Source organism: Lissotriton vulgaris, chromosome 2_1 (assembly GCF_964263255.1).
Source record: "Lissotriton vulgaris chromosome 2_1, aLisVul1.2, whole genome shotgun sequence".
Lineage (NCBI taxonomy): Eukaryota > Metazoa > Chordata > Amphibia > Caudata > Salamandridae > Lissotriton > Lissotriton vulgaris.
The window spans coordinates 2,089,093,727-2,089,109,132 of record NC_141687.1 but is presented as its reverse complement, the minus strand read 5'-3'; the positions used below and the strand labels follow the sequence as shown (position 1 = coordinate 2,089,109,132).

At 42.4% G+C, this 15,406-nt stretch overlaps 1 protein-coding gene across 2 annotated transcripts in view; it reads right to left on the bottom strand.

The window, feature by feature from the left end:
* The window catches only part of UNC13C (unc-13 homolog C), a 1,328,864-nt gene that overhangs the window by 569,153 nt on the left and 744,305 nt on the right, over positions 1–15,406 (bottom strand). For both annotated transcript variants that reach the window (XM_086958316.1, XM_086958317.1), the window contains exon 17: positions 10,444–10,529. In XM_086958316.1, the coding sequence (XP_086814442.1) occupies positions 10,444–10,529 (86 nt within the window). The remainder of the gene's footprint in view (positions 1–10,443; positions 10,530–15,406) is intronic.

Sequence of the window (15,406 nt, the reverse complement as noted above, 5' to 3'; positions counted from 1 at the left end):
GGGGCAAAGCAACCCAGCCCCCTGGCGCATACTGGAGGCTCTTGGTGGGCTAGTTGCCTCCCAGGGACCCCCAGTATGCAAGGGGAATTAGTTCCCCCCCTGCAAATGTGCCCGGGGCTGCGTTGCAGAGAGGTGTATAAAAGGGTGTAGCCTCATTACACCTCTCTGCAATACAGCCCCCTGGGGCATACTGGAGGTTCCAGGTGGGCTAGTTGGCCCCCAGGGACCCCGAGTATGCAAGGTGATCAGGGATGTCATTTGAGATGTCATGAGTGATGTAATGAGTGATGTCACTGACCATGTCATGAGTGATGTAATATGTGACGTCATCAGCAGTGCAAGAAGCCATCTATTGCCATTTTACACTATACTATAAGGAAAGATTATCACTTACAAGACCTGATGTATCAAATGGGTTGAATGGGTAATGAATGACGCTTTTCCACTCCCTCAACAATGGTAATAGCATATTAAACCGGTTCTGCGAAGGAGGCACTACAGGTCCAAAGCAGGCTCTGCCCAGAAGTTCTGGCCAACCCTAGCCCCTTCACAACCATGAAGCAGAATATTGCTTAAACTATCGTGTTTTGAGAAGGGAATCCCCCTCTCACACATAGAAAAACACTTTAGGGCGTGTATACAGATAGTCTGAATTACACACTCACTAGTTTTAATTACACACACATAATTTTAATTCGTCCTGAAGAAAGCCAGCATACTCATAAGGCACTGGCTGAAACATGTTGACCTACCAAGGATGTGGGAGGTCCTAACTCGCCTCTAACATCCCACAGCCTTATTTTTAACCACTGACGGTGGCCCAGGTATTAAAGTCTTATTCACCTTCGGGTACTGGGACCCCCGCCAAGCCGTTTTAATCCAATTTTCATAACACTCTTCACCGCACACACAGCGACATACCTGCTCCCCTGTAATCAGGCGTCGAAGCACACCCCGGACACCCTAGGTGTCACTGGGTGGGCCCGATGATGAAGCATGCCACCAACTAGGTTGGTGGGTGAGGGCTTCATGAGCACACTCACAAGGTGCCACTACCCCCTGACAAAACATGCTTGAGTCATTTGAACTAAAATTAATTATTTTGGTTAAATAAAACCCCCTCTTACTCAGCTGGTCTCCTTTTGATTAACCTCAATAGCATATTAAACTCAGTGGCTCTGTGTGTATGGTTAATGCCATAATGTCATTTCATGTCTTTTCATGTGCAGGTATGTAATGATACCAGAGTGCAGGTTGTTAACTCAGTGCAGTGTGACAGAATGAAAACAACTAAGCTTAGTCTGCTGTCAACTAATTGTAGAATGGAATCTGTTAGATACCAAGAATTTGTAAGCAGAACTAGAGTGTCGCTGGTGTTGACAGTTTGCTTTTAGACTTTTAGGCTTTGCTGTAGATATGGCAAAAGACGTAGTCCCTCTCTATCTCGGCGTGGATGGCACTGTGCTAATGCGATGCTTAAAGACTTTGATAGAAAAGCAGACATTTGAGGTGAGCAGATCTAGAGTGTCGCTGTTGTTGAGAGTGCTCTATACAGGAGCTGCTTTCCACCTAAACTTGAGAACTACCCAGAGTTCTCTGCTTCTTTTTTGCATAATTCATTTGTCACTCTGTGCCTGAAAGGGTTTTCTTTTGGCTTGTACTGAGTGCTCCCTTGTGTCTGGACAAAGCTATACCTCTCTGAAGAGCACTAGTTAGAGCGAAACACTGTGTCAGGGGTTGCTTTTGCTCATTTCAGGTTGGCTTGGTTGGTATTTTACCAATTCAAGGTTGTGATACTGTACCTGGAGTGGTAGATGGCCTTTGTCATTTTACAGCTCGGCAAGGGCAGCACTGTGCTTGTCCTATGCTTAAAGACTTTGCTGTAGAAATGGCAAAAGACTTTGTCCTTGTCTATCTCGGCATGGATGGCACTGTGCTAATGCGATGCTTAAAGACTTTGATAGAAAAGCAGACATTTGAGGTGAGCAGATCTAGAGTGTCGCTGGTGTTGAGAGTGCTCTATACAGGAGTTGCTTTCCACCTAAACTTGAGAACTACCCAGAGGTCTCTGCTTCTGTTTGCATATTTATATATATTTTATTTCTTTTTTAAATGTTAATATGCAAATCTGAAGTAATGATGAGTCCACATAGCCGAGTTAAACAAAGCAGAAACATATCGACAGAGTTAAAACAATCTGAAGTCACTGCAGTAGGATTGGTGTTTTACTATAATTAAGTTAGGAACATAGAAAGGTAACTAGAAATCAAGCAAATAAATCCAGGTTCTCTTTTTCTGACTCACATCAAGCTAAAGTCATTAGTGTGTTATTGTAAGCTCATTTGCTTTCTAAGTCATTCTATTAAAACACTGCCAACTGCATTCCCATAAAAACTTGAAAAGAACTAATTGCGTCTATTCTTGTGCAACATGGTGCTGAATTTAGAAATGCTGACCTTGTAAAACGACAGCTTATGTGCTATTGAGTAGCACACACTAATTAGAGAAAATTGAAAAGCAAAGATAAAATTATCTATTGGCACTCCAGAGTGTTTGTAGTGCAGCGACCCTAAAGATGCAAATCTCTTTTGCATGGCCAATGAAAGGACAATTGTATTTTTACAATGATACGTTATGCTGAAATTAACTTCAGTTTCAGATCTACAAACTTCAAAAAAGATTTCACTCTGTTCGGAGGGTTGGGTCCTCGTGCAGGAACTACTTAAGAGGCACTTCTGCCCACCACCTAGATCAAACCTTTTCCGCCAAAACAGAAGGCTGGTGCCAATGTCCTTGAGAGTTTTTACACCACCTAATGATCACTGGCTGCTCAAAACCTCCAAAGACAAGTTTGAAATCCACTCTGTGCTGTGATTTCCAACTCATTTTCCCAGCCACTGACTGTTATTGGCTTTTTAGAGTACGTAAAATAGTTCGTCTGTAGCACTATTTTGCATACTCTAGCACATCCTTGTGAATTGGCCCTCAACCTAGTTTATTTGTATATGATTAGTATAAAATTAAGGGCTTTGACTAATAAGGAGTTTTGAGCCTAATTCCTAGAGCTTTGTAAGAATAGGTAAACGAGTACTCATGAGGTACGACTTCCCATACTCATAAATGTGTTTGTGAATTGACACTGTAGTGCGCACAAAAGATGTCATGTTACCCCAAATATCCGCTCATTTTAATCAAATTACAACAGCAGTTCAACTTGCAGTCAGATCCTCAACATTGCCTCCCTTCCATTAGCAGCAGTGCAGAATATCGCATCATTCACTGTGCGTATGAATTAAGAGCTCTCTCCATGGACTATTCTAGATTGCCTGGAATGAGGTATGCACGTAACAGGTAGCAGATATTGGTTCACTAGCAAATAAACGTCTATTGCTGTAGAAAGATACATTGTCTGATTTGAAAGTTAACATTGGAGAGGTGTGTAACAATCATTCTATTGAAATAAGTAAATGCTTCAAAAAATATATACCTAAGCTTACCTAACAACACAGCTTAAATTCAAAAAGGAAACAGTGGTTGTAGTTTACAATCTGAAAGCTGAGACAGTTGAATGCATTTGTGGATAACCTGGTGAAAGTGGCATAACGAGTTAAAGTGAATTTGTTTACAAGCCTCCATGAAAATATTAGCATTCAGGGTTGTATATCTTCATATAAAATACAACAACATTGAGTTACCTATACTCAGAGGTCACTACATCGACCATTCTATCATATAGTTAGACACTACATCAACACTGATATTTTGGAATTTTATCTTCAGTGACTTTAACCCTATACACAATGCTACAACTATTCATTTTCATGACCTTGAGTTTAACTGTAAATGTAACAGTAATTCCAACATTAGCATACCCTTCCCTATCCATAGCTCTAAATTTAAAACGTACCCTGAACCTAACCCTAAATTTTAATCAACGCTAATATTAATAATCTTAGCACTACACCTTAACATTACTCTACCCTGTCTCAAATTTACTTTAACCCTAAACCCAACCATAAGTCTAACCATAAACCTTAACTTAAACTTGCTGCACCCAGAAACTGACCATAAACATCACCATGAACATTACCATACGGAACGGTTCCGTCATGAGCACAGCTCAACCGATGCTCATGACTGAACCATTCTGTCATGAGCATCGAAGGGGTTAAATCCGCTCAGAGTCTAAGAGGCCTTTGTTATCACCAATAAGAACATTCTGCCCTCTGGGGCGGAATGTTTTAATAGTCTTATAGCCCTCCTATTGGGCCTTCCCGGCCTTTAAAGACCTGCTCCCTTGCTGGAGAAAGGCTTTAACAGGGCCGTTTTTGCAGCATAGCTGCAAAATCGGCCCCTGTAACAAAATTGTCCGAAACTGGCCTTGGCAAACAGCTCGGCCGCTCCCAGGGGGCCGGCTGAGCTCTTTGCAGGGCCAGTTTTGGTTCCCAGTCCGTCCCTGGGCTTTAATGGCCGGTAGAGCCCACTAGGCCAGACTCTAGCGCTATAATGTATTGCATGATATCAAGATAACTTCGATCTCCTGTTTATTCAGATTTTAAAGCTGTGTAATGCATTAAATTTAGCCCAGTTGAAAAACCCACGTGCACATACTTCTAGAAGGTCTTACAAATTCACACATTGTATTACATGGTTTGGTCTCCAGAAAGTGCATTGAAGAATACTGCATCAGATGAAAAAATATTATTTGGATTCTGACTAACATCTGTCTCCCACTGCAGAGACTCTGTGTCATGTAGAGTTTTCTGAACATCTATAGCAAAGGAAATGCAACAGGAATTCTTAAATCCTATATAAATAGATTAGTGGCATTTTTCTTTTTTTTTATATATTTAACCCACTGCCAAGTTTCTATAATTTTAAACATGTTTCATGTTAATAGTTACTTTAACCTTTTACTTTTTACTCACACATGGTGTGAACATCTAAGTTATTTATTTCTGAACTAAAGGCTCATGCGCTGCCCCAAGCAGGTTAGCCAAGGCAATCAAGTTTCAAGTTTTATTTTTTATGATAACGGAACTCTATCGAGATCCACATAACAGTTTATCAATAAAAAGAAAAAACAACATTAATTACATAATTAAATAGAAATGTCAATACAATGTTAAAAAACATTTAAAGAAAGAGAACAATTTAAAGCAAAACATATCGTTCGGGGGATTAAACATAGCTACAATGAAATCATAAGCAGTAAAAATACCCAGCTGAAAACACAAAGGTTTTAACCATTTACGTCTGTGTACCATAAGGGCTGGGCAAACAAAAACAACATGGTATAAATCCTGGGAATAAAGTTTACAAAGATCACAGATATCTGTACCACCATGCCATTTAAACAATAAACAATTCAATGGAAGTAAATCATATCTCAACAAAAAAATAAATCGCCTAACTGCATGAGGAGGATTCCAACCTAAATATGGTTGAAGTTTTTTAATTTCACAAGAGTTACCTAGGGGGAACATTCCTCTCTTAGATTTTCGGATCGTACTGTCAGCTCTAAAACTCAACTCCCAAGACAAGGTCTTTAAAGATAACTTTAGTTGGGAAGCTGATAGTGTAAAAAGACTTTGTTCATCTATCTGTAATAAAGAAATTGCCTGTCTGAAGTTCCTTACAATAGAGGAGTAAACATTATAGGAACCCAACAACTCATTTTTTATTAGAAACCTCAGGGTGCCTGTCTTTCCTTCAGCAATATTAAAAACCCATCGCACCACACTCGCTACTGCCTGGGACCGTGCACTACGCAAACCAAATTCTTGTCTTAACGAAGACGTAGAGCTTGCAGTATTTACAGAGGCTAAATTACGAAGAATTCTTCCTTCAATAGAATCCAAGAATTTCCAGCATGCCATGTCCACTATTTCCAGTCCGTAGATTAGAGATGCAGGGATTTTTGCCCGATAGACTTCGAGCAATATGGAAAAATGCCTCCGATCTGTCGCTTTGTATAAGGAGATAAGACTCTTCCCTTGAGCGAGAGCTTTCCTACCATTTTTCTCTGTATGGGTTTTTTCTGATAGATTACTCGTGACTATCTTCCCAAGAAAGGGGTAGGATTTAACTACTTCTAGTCTTTCACCCCCGACAGACCAGTAATAATCGATGTATTTAGGTTTTCTCCTTCCACAGAAGCACATTATTTTACTTTTTGAGGTATTAATTTTTAAAAAGTGGGCCTCGGAGTAGGAGTTCAAACTTTTTAAACGATTATTCAGACCCTTTGGGGTGAGATCCAGAATTAAAATATCGTCGGCATACATTAAGCATGCAATGGGTGATCCCCCTAATACAGGGGCAATACCATTGCTCGTAGATAATATGGCTTTAGGTAAATCAGCAATGTATAGGGAAAATAACAGGGGCGCCAACAGGCAGCCCTGTTTAAGCCCATTATTGGTAGGTATTATCCTGGAAAGTCCTCTATCACCACCCATTAGAACTCTGCACCAGGTGTCTGTATGGAGTGCGATAACTAGTTTCAATAAGCTCGGGGGCATTCCTAACTTTATTAGCTTACTCCAAAGCAAGACTCTTTCCACCTTATCAAAGGCCGTAGAGAAGTCAATAAATGCTCCATAAATACCTCCTCTACGGACTGTGACATATTTTTCGATCAAGATTTGGAGAGCGGTAGAATTATCTAAGGTACCGTGTTGTTTTCTAAAGCCAGTCTGCTCTAGTGGGAGAATTGCGGACATGGTCACCCAGTCATTTATAGAATTCAATAGACATTTGGTGAAGACCTTGCCTATAGCGTCTAGGAGAGCTATTTGTCTATAATTTTCAGGTGAATCCCTGGCGCCCTTTTTGTAGATAGGGATTAACAAGCTCCCTTTCCAAGAGTGTGGAACAATGCCATTATTATAACAAGCTTTAAAAACAGGGTATAGAATTTTCCCCCATAAGGCACTATGAGTTTTCAATACTGAAATTGGAATTTCATCTGGGCCTAAGGCACCGGACGAACGGAGAGCTTTAATTGCGGCTTCAATATCTAATTCGGAAGGAGGATCATAAGGAAATAAATCTTCCTGCAATTTATTAAGATCAAACTCCTCACCATTACTACTATATAGACCCTGAACAAAATCTACCCAAGTCTGCTCATTTATTGATATCGGAGAAGGTCTGGATCTCACCCCACAAACCTCCCCGATTAATGACCAAAAGGTCTTAGTTCGACCACTCTTAGCTGCTTCACGAAGTTTACACCAAAGAGCATCTTCCTTCCAAGGCAATCCTAATTTAGATCTCTTGGCCAGATCACAAAGCATTTCAAACTGGTGCTGATTGTGCCCTTGGTAAAAGTTAAGACAGTGCTTAGTGCAAATACCTTTCACCGCCATGTTATTAAAGCAGAATTTTAGAGGTGATAATATGGGACACAAATGTGCATAATTATTGTGTGGTATTTGGTTGTGCTGGTAAAGTACTCTGTTGTTTTTACTGCTGCTCGGTTTGGTGCTGCATTACTGCAATGTGAAGTTGTGTTGTATTGTAGTTGTTTTGTTGTGGACTGTTTTGACCTTTTTATTGCGTTATGTGTTGTTTTGTGTATGTTAATATGTTATGTTCTGTTTACTTTGTCTGTGCCAACAAATGATGCTACATTTCCAGCCAAAAGCAGCAAACAACTTGAAAGTTCTTGTGACAAACAACCATTTACTAGCGACTAAGCTGCAAAAATAACACTTCTCCAGCTCTTCAGCTACTTATGAAACATCCAAACCGAACTGTGGTAGATACTGTATTCTAACTTAATATCCCAATGCTCACTTTCTGTGATACAACCTCAAGCCACTAGGAGCGTTTACCTTTGGGCACTGTAGGAGCACATCATTAGCATAAGTTCTCTTTCCCACAGAACAGCATGCATATTGTCAACAGCAAATCTATGTTGATTGCACAAGTTCATGACCACAACTGACTTCTTTGTCATCCGACTGATTCAACATTCCAACTTGTCTTTTCATATTTAGCCAATGCTAACCTCACTGTATTGCTTTTACAACATGAAGGTCGACACCCCTTCTTGTGGATTTGTCTGGTATGGACATTGTTCTGGCTCGACTGTGCGCAAAACACAAAAGTAAATGTTTATAGCCTTTTTCTGTTCCTGCTTGGGAGCCACTTGCTGGAACACATATTTAATACTGATGTTTTGCTATATTTAACATTATAAAACATTTTTCTATCTTTCTGAAACATTTCCAAAATATAAGATTTCTTAGAAGAATATATGACAATGTTGTGATAAGTATTATTAATTCACTGAATGGTATTAAACAGTATTCATTTAAGCATAATAATATTTATATAGCACCTTTAGATTTGGGTTTACAGCATGGCTGTCAATTAGATATTTTCCTTTCAGTATACTTGGAGTGGGCTTTGCTTCCATCCTTCTCAACCACTGGCTTTGTTTCCACCAGCATCTTTCAGTCATTGACAGGAAACTTTGTCAATGTCATATTGGTTCAGGCAAGTGGGATGTTTTATCTACATCTGCTACTGGCTCCCACCTCCCTCCGTGTCTCGCTCTCTGCTTCATGCCACCGACCACGCACACGTGTTCCTCCCTTCTACTTTACCCTGTGAGATAACTGCTGCCCTGCTTGCCATCTCCTCTCATTACGTCCTCGTGCCCCTTTGCCTTTCCCTTCATACTCCATATTTGCCCAGGCCGCCGCCCTTTTTTTACTTCCTCCTGCCCCTTTGCCTTTCCCTGCTTACTTTATATTTCCATGGGCTGCCACCCTCTCATTTCTTCCTCCACATCCTCTTCCTCTGTCACCTGTGTGTGTTCTTGTTTCGTAAGGCCACGCTTCCTACCCGGTATTGCCAAGTTGTAGTGTTTTGTTCAGAAAAATATTTTTTTTGTTCTGGTGCTGTATCTGTTTTGCTATGATGTTTCACTTTTTTTTATTATTATTAAGTTGCATTTGGTTGCGCTCTGTAATTTTTTGGATATGTCAACAAATATTGCAATTTCTTCAGCCAAAAGGGGAAAATCCCTTTGAAATTCAAACAGCCATTGAGTAGCGGTGAAATAACACTGCTGAAACTCTTCGACTAGTTTAACTTAAAAAACACGGAGTAGTGAACATATCCTATACTTTTTAGTGTTTACCTTTCGTGATAGGGACCTTCGGGTCAAAAGGAGCAACCTGAACTGTCAAGAATTTTACAGTGGAAAGGGAACAGTGCAGCGTAGAGAAATTTGCTTCATGCACTGAGCTGGGTAATTCACTGTAGATGATAAGCACGAAGCGGGGAAAAAATAAGGGCGGCAGGTGGAGGTCGTTAAAGTAATTAAAACCATCAAAAGCAGTTCCATCATAGCACGCAAAGACGTGTAGTATAATCTCCCACATATTGTATCTTTATTTTTTCCTCGACTTGGAAGAGAAATGGGTAATTATAGTTTCTATGAGAATATTTTCTACTTGTTGAATAAATCCAACCATGTGACTGCATGCTAGACAAGCAGAATAGCTCTGCATATTAACCTTCCATAATGATTGTTGCTGTGCCTAAACATAATTATTTTTCAATGACAGTTTTGTTTTATCTTAAAGCGTGAAGTTTCAACAGATTTGATTCTCAAATATGAAGGCAATAAAAATAATCATGATCATAATCATGATATTAATTGTAATTATGATAAACCCGTAAATAACTCGCTAGTGCAGCAACATCATGCCTTAGGCAAAAAAGCAGTTCAAGGTCAGCAAGCAGGGCAGTCCTTCTTCCTGGCAGAGTCCACAGGCCAGACATGATCTAAAGAGTTTGGTCTGAGGGTCCACTACTTACGTCGGGTGCCCACCTTGAAGTGGGAGAAGCTTTGAAAGCTCTCCCCCTACATCATGTTTAGAACTTCCTGCCTCCCTGCCCTGGCCCCACCTTGTCAGGGGGCACACACGAATAGTGTGAAACCCTTTTTAAGTGTGCTGAGTCAGAGGCTTTGTGATGTACAAATGTGGTTGGTGACCCATCCGTCACTCTATCAAGACAGAGTTGCCCTCCCTGCCAACACCTATTCCCCCTTTGTCTTACTGTCTGTGAGCAATACACAACAAGACCAACTGACAACTATATCAAGTCATGTGGCCTAGGGTACAGGCTACAGCTACCAAATGGCTGTGCCATGTCTGGACTTCTTAAAAACATAATGCACTCACATTAAATTAGTGCAAGTCAGTAGTTTGGTTGATGATTTGCAAGGACGTATTTCACCAAATTCCCTTCCTCAGAGATGCTGTACAATACTTTATGGTCATTCTAATAATCATAAAGGCCTTGCATCAAACGCAAGTGAACATTCGGGAACGGTAATCGCTCAAGACACTTCATACTTCCTTCAAGGGATTTCGGTGGGCTCTTTTGCTTATTAAACGTAAAGGTTACACTAATTACCTTCCAAGGCGTACTTCATATCCAGGGCAAACAGATTCCACATGACTTCAGCACTTACTTTTCCCATGTTCAGTTCTTGAGGGAACCTAAAATCAACAATAGTACAATCATTTATGTGCTAGATTCGCAATGTAATACTATTTTTTAGTGCATTAAGTCATAAACGTTTATAATTAATCTTTGCAATAGAAAAGCTGTATATAAGATAAAGCAATATCATGTGGGCAAGCATGTATCAAACGTTGTTGTTTACTATGCAATGCTCCAATCAAAACACAAATCCCACAGTGTGATATTTTACTATGAGAAGCTCATTACGAGTTACGCCATGAATGGGGCCAAGGAATACTGAGGCAGTAATTACTGTTTCTAGTTAGTAATTTCACTCTTACATCATGCAATTACACGTTTTTTGACGTGTAATGGGAAATAGCAAGTTATATTTAACCAAGGGACGACAGGCTATATTAATGGAAGTTTGCTTTACTGTGTGAGGGAGGGGCACATGTTTGACTTACTGCAGAGGACAGCATTCTGCTGCAAGTGCTCAGTCAAATTAAGTTCATAGCAGTTCAGTCTTCCAGAGATTTCAAATTAGCATACAATTTTGATTTTGTCCTTATGAATTATTTGCGAGTGTTCCCGGCACTAGCGTTCGTGCACCAAGGGACTCCCCACACATTTGCTGTCTGTGCTTTGGGTAGCAGGTGAAACAAGGATTTATAAACTGGAAAGCTGTGATGGCGTGGGGTATTGGTGATGCTTCTGCAGATAACTTGAGCCCAGTTACTAGTACATTTTGTAGATGTGGAAAGTTGGGTTACTGTTGAGGGAGGAAGAATCCTACTCAAGCAGCAACCACAATTGTTGTCAGGGTGAAACACAAGGAAGCCCCAAAGCCCCTCTGGCAGCTTGGCACAAAAGCCGGCTTAACTTAGAGGCAATGTGTAAAGTATTTATGCAGCACACAAGAAGTAATAAAATAAAAACACATCGCAAAAAAACCCCGACTAATTCAGAAAAATAGAGTTACATTTTCAAAAAAGTTGACACCAATATGACAAAAATCCAATTACTGGAACCAGAGTTATGACATTTTTAAGAGGTTGAGAAAATCAAGCACTAAGAAGCAAACTGCACCAACTGTGGCTATATGGTGGCAATAGACGATTTCCTTTTTTTTAGTTTAAAATGCTTTATAAAACAATGTAAAACATCAGTACAAACTCTAGTAAAAGCAGGAAATGTGATACCTTGGATCATAGAAGAAAAGCAATGTTACTCAATATCCTTATGAAATAAAATTGTACTAACTGAAAATGCATTTTTAGAAAAAAGTTTGGGAAGAAAGAGAAAGGAGAAGGAGAAGAAGAGGAAAAGAAGAGAGAAGAATAAGAAAAGGAGGAAAAGAAAAAGGGAAGAGTCCTGAAAGAGAGAGCGAAATAGAGAGATAAACACAGTGCGAACCATATTTAGATTACAGTAAATAACATTGCAAAATTGTAACAAGAAAAGTTAAGTTGACTTTCTAGACAAAATGTTAATAAAAGGTATTCATACTGAGTCTCTTTTAACGAGTAAGGGAGTGGAAGTGGTGTATGCTCTGTCCATTCTGTGAACAGGCAAGGACTCGTGCTCCCAGAGACCAGCGGGGCTTCGAGAAGACAGACAGCCCCTCCCCCTTACTACCGGGGGCTTTAACAGCTCCTTGCATCTCCCGCTCTGCAGGAGACGCTTTGCCCTTCACTTTGTGTGGCCAGCAGTGGGGCAGAACAGGCACAGACTCGTGCACCTAGAGACCAGCAGGGCTTTGAGAGGACGGACAGCCCCTCCCCCTTACTACCGGGGACTTTAACAGCTTCTCGCGTCTCCCGCTCCGTGGGAGACACTTCGCCCTTCACTTTGTGTGGCCAGCAGCGGGGCAGAACAGGCAAGGACTCGTGCACCCAGAGACCAGCGGGGCTTCGACAGGACTGACAGCCCCTCCCCCTACTACCGGGGGCTTTAACAGCTTCTTGCGTCTCCCGCTCCGCAGGAGACGCTTTGCCCTTCACTTTGTGTGGCCAGCAGCAGGGCAGAACAGGCAAGGACTCGTGCACCCAGAGACCAGCGGGGCTTTGAGAGGACGGACAGCCCCTCCCCCTTACTACCGGGGACTTTAACGGCTTCTCGCGGGAGACGCTTCGCCCTTCACTTTGTGTGGCCAGCAGCAGGGCAGAACAGGCAAGGACTCGTGCACCCAGAGACCAGCGGGGCTTCGAGAGGACGGGCAGCCCCTCCCCCTTACTACCGGGGGCTTCAACAGCTTCTTGCGTCTCCCGCTCCGCAGAAAGACGCTTTGCCCTTCACTTTGTGTGTCCAGCAGTGGTGCAGAACAGGCAAGGACTCGTGCACCCAGAGACCAGCGGGGCTTCGAGTGGACGGACAGCCCCTCCCCCTTAGTACCGGGGACTTTAACAGCTTCTCGCGTCTTCCGCTCCGCTGGAGACACTTCGCCCTTCACTTTGTGTGGCCAGCAGCAGGGCAGAACAGGCAAGGACTCGTGCTCCCAGAGACCAGCGGGGCTTCGAGAGGACAGACAGCCCCTCCCCCTTACTACCGGGGGCTTTAACAGCTTCTTGCGTCTCCCGCTCCGCAGGACACGCTTTGCCCTTCACTTTGTGTGGCCAGCAGCGGGGCAGAACAGGCAAGGACTCGTGCACCAAGAGACCAGCGGGGCTTCGTGAGGACGGACAGCCCCTCCCCCTTACTTCCGGGGACTTTAACAGCTTTTCGCATCTCCCGCTCCTCGGGAGACGCTTCGCCCTTCACTTTGAGTGGCCAGCAGCGGGGCAGAACAGGCAAGGACTCGTGCACCCAGAGACCAGTGAGCTTTGAGAGGATGGACAGCCCCTCCCCCTTATTACCGGGGGATATTTAATTGCCAGCGGACTCACGCGACGCGCGCGGGCGGACAGTGGGCGAAGCCCGGGCAAAGGGCGGGCCGTCTGTGGCCGTCCGGAACCGTTCGGGGCAGGGCTGGGCCAGTCCCCTAACAACCTGAGCTTAACTTTCAATTGGACTCTGCAGTGGTGAGTGGCGTACTTTATTTATGGCAATTGCTGATCTTGAAACTGGATGTAGCCCAATTGAATCTTTGATCACAGCCAGTCTGGACTTTTCCCCTAACCCAGACGTATGTGGGACGAGAAAGAAGAGGAAGGTGTTGAAACCACCCTGCCCCAAACCCAAACAAAGACAGCCCCACGTTTGAACTCACAACGTACAACATTAAACACGTGGATTAAGGGTGCTACGATCCCTGTAGACCCAATCCTCAGTAGCGAACCAACTGACTTAGTTAATGTGGTCACCCAAAGTAATTCCACCCAGATGAAGTTTACGCAAACTGCTTTTTCTAACTTCACACTTGGTTGGGGACATTGCTATAGATATCATTGTTGACACATTGTATGATCGTGTTAATGGGCTTGTGGAAAAAAAAGCAATTCAATGTCAGCAATCAGGGCAGTCCTTCTTCCTGGCAGAGTCCACAGGCCAGACATGATCCAAAGAGTTTGGTCTGAGGGTCTACTACTTATGTCTGGTGCCCACTTTGAAGTGGGAGAACCTTTGAAAGCTCTCCCCTACATCGATGTTTGGAACTTCCTGCCTCCCTGCCCTGGCCCCACCTTGCCTGGAGGCACAAACGAATAGTGTGAAACCCTTTTTAAGTGTGCTGAGTCAGAGGCTTTGTGATGTACAAATGTGGTTGGTGACACATCCGTCACTCTATCAAGACAGAGTTGCCCTCCCTGCCAACACCTATCTTTCTGTCTTACTGTCTGGGAGCAATATACAAAAATACCAACTGTCAACTATATCGAGTCATGTGGCCCAGGGTACAGGCTACAGGTACCAAATGGCAGGGACAAAAAATAGCAACTTTCTAAAGGTGGCATTTTCAGAATTGTGACTTAAAATCTAACTTCACCAATAAAGAGGATTTTATATTAAAATTCTTTTGAGAACAAACTCAACATTCCTACCTGCTTGCAATTTAGAGTTATCACCTATTATATGTAACATGGTAACTCAATGTTATGCTATAGGAAAGACATACATTGCAGTAGTGAAAAACAAATTTAAGAGTGTTTCACTACCATGATGTAAAAGTGAAACGTGCATGTCCAACTTTTTAAACACATGCCCTATGGACAGTTTAAGGCCTACACTAGGTGTGACTCATATATATTAAAACAAAGGTTTAGGGCCGGCAAAAGGCATTTTTGCTAGGTTAAAATGGCAGTTTAAACCTGTACACACAGGCTGCAATGACAGACTTGATACATGTTTAAGGAAGATACTTAAGTGGGTGGCTACAGGCCCACTGGTAGCATTTAATTTACAGACCCTCTATACAGGTAGTACCACTTTCCTAGGGACTTACAAGTAAATTAAGGGTGCCAATTGAGTAGAAACCAATGTTACAATTTTTAAATGAGAGAGCACAGGAACTGTAGCACTGTTTAGCAGTGTTAAAGTGCGCAGAGGTTTGAAGGCAAAACGTTTAGGAAAACTGCACAATGGATGTCAGGTCGAGCATGTGTCCCCCCCATCAGAAAGCAAAGAGAACTACCCACCTGAAGGGAGTTCTCGTCATTATGGCGGAAGAACCTGTAGAGACCATCAGCATTGGCCGGGTCAGTTCCAGAGTGATACTGCACGGTAAAGTTCATTCCCTGTAGAGAAATGAACCTCCTCATTAGTTTGGGATTCTCACCCCTCATCTGCATTATCCATCTGAGGGTTCTGTGATCTATCTGAACCCATAAGTGAGCCCTAAACAGGTATGGCCTCAACAGCTTCTGTGCCCAAACCACTGCAAATGCTTCTCTTTTGATTGCACTCCACCTCTGTACCCTGAGAAGTATCTACCTGCTGATGAAGGCTACTGGCTTATCTAGGACCGATTTGTTCAGAC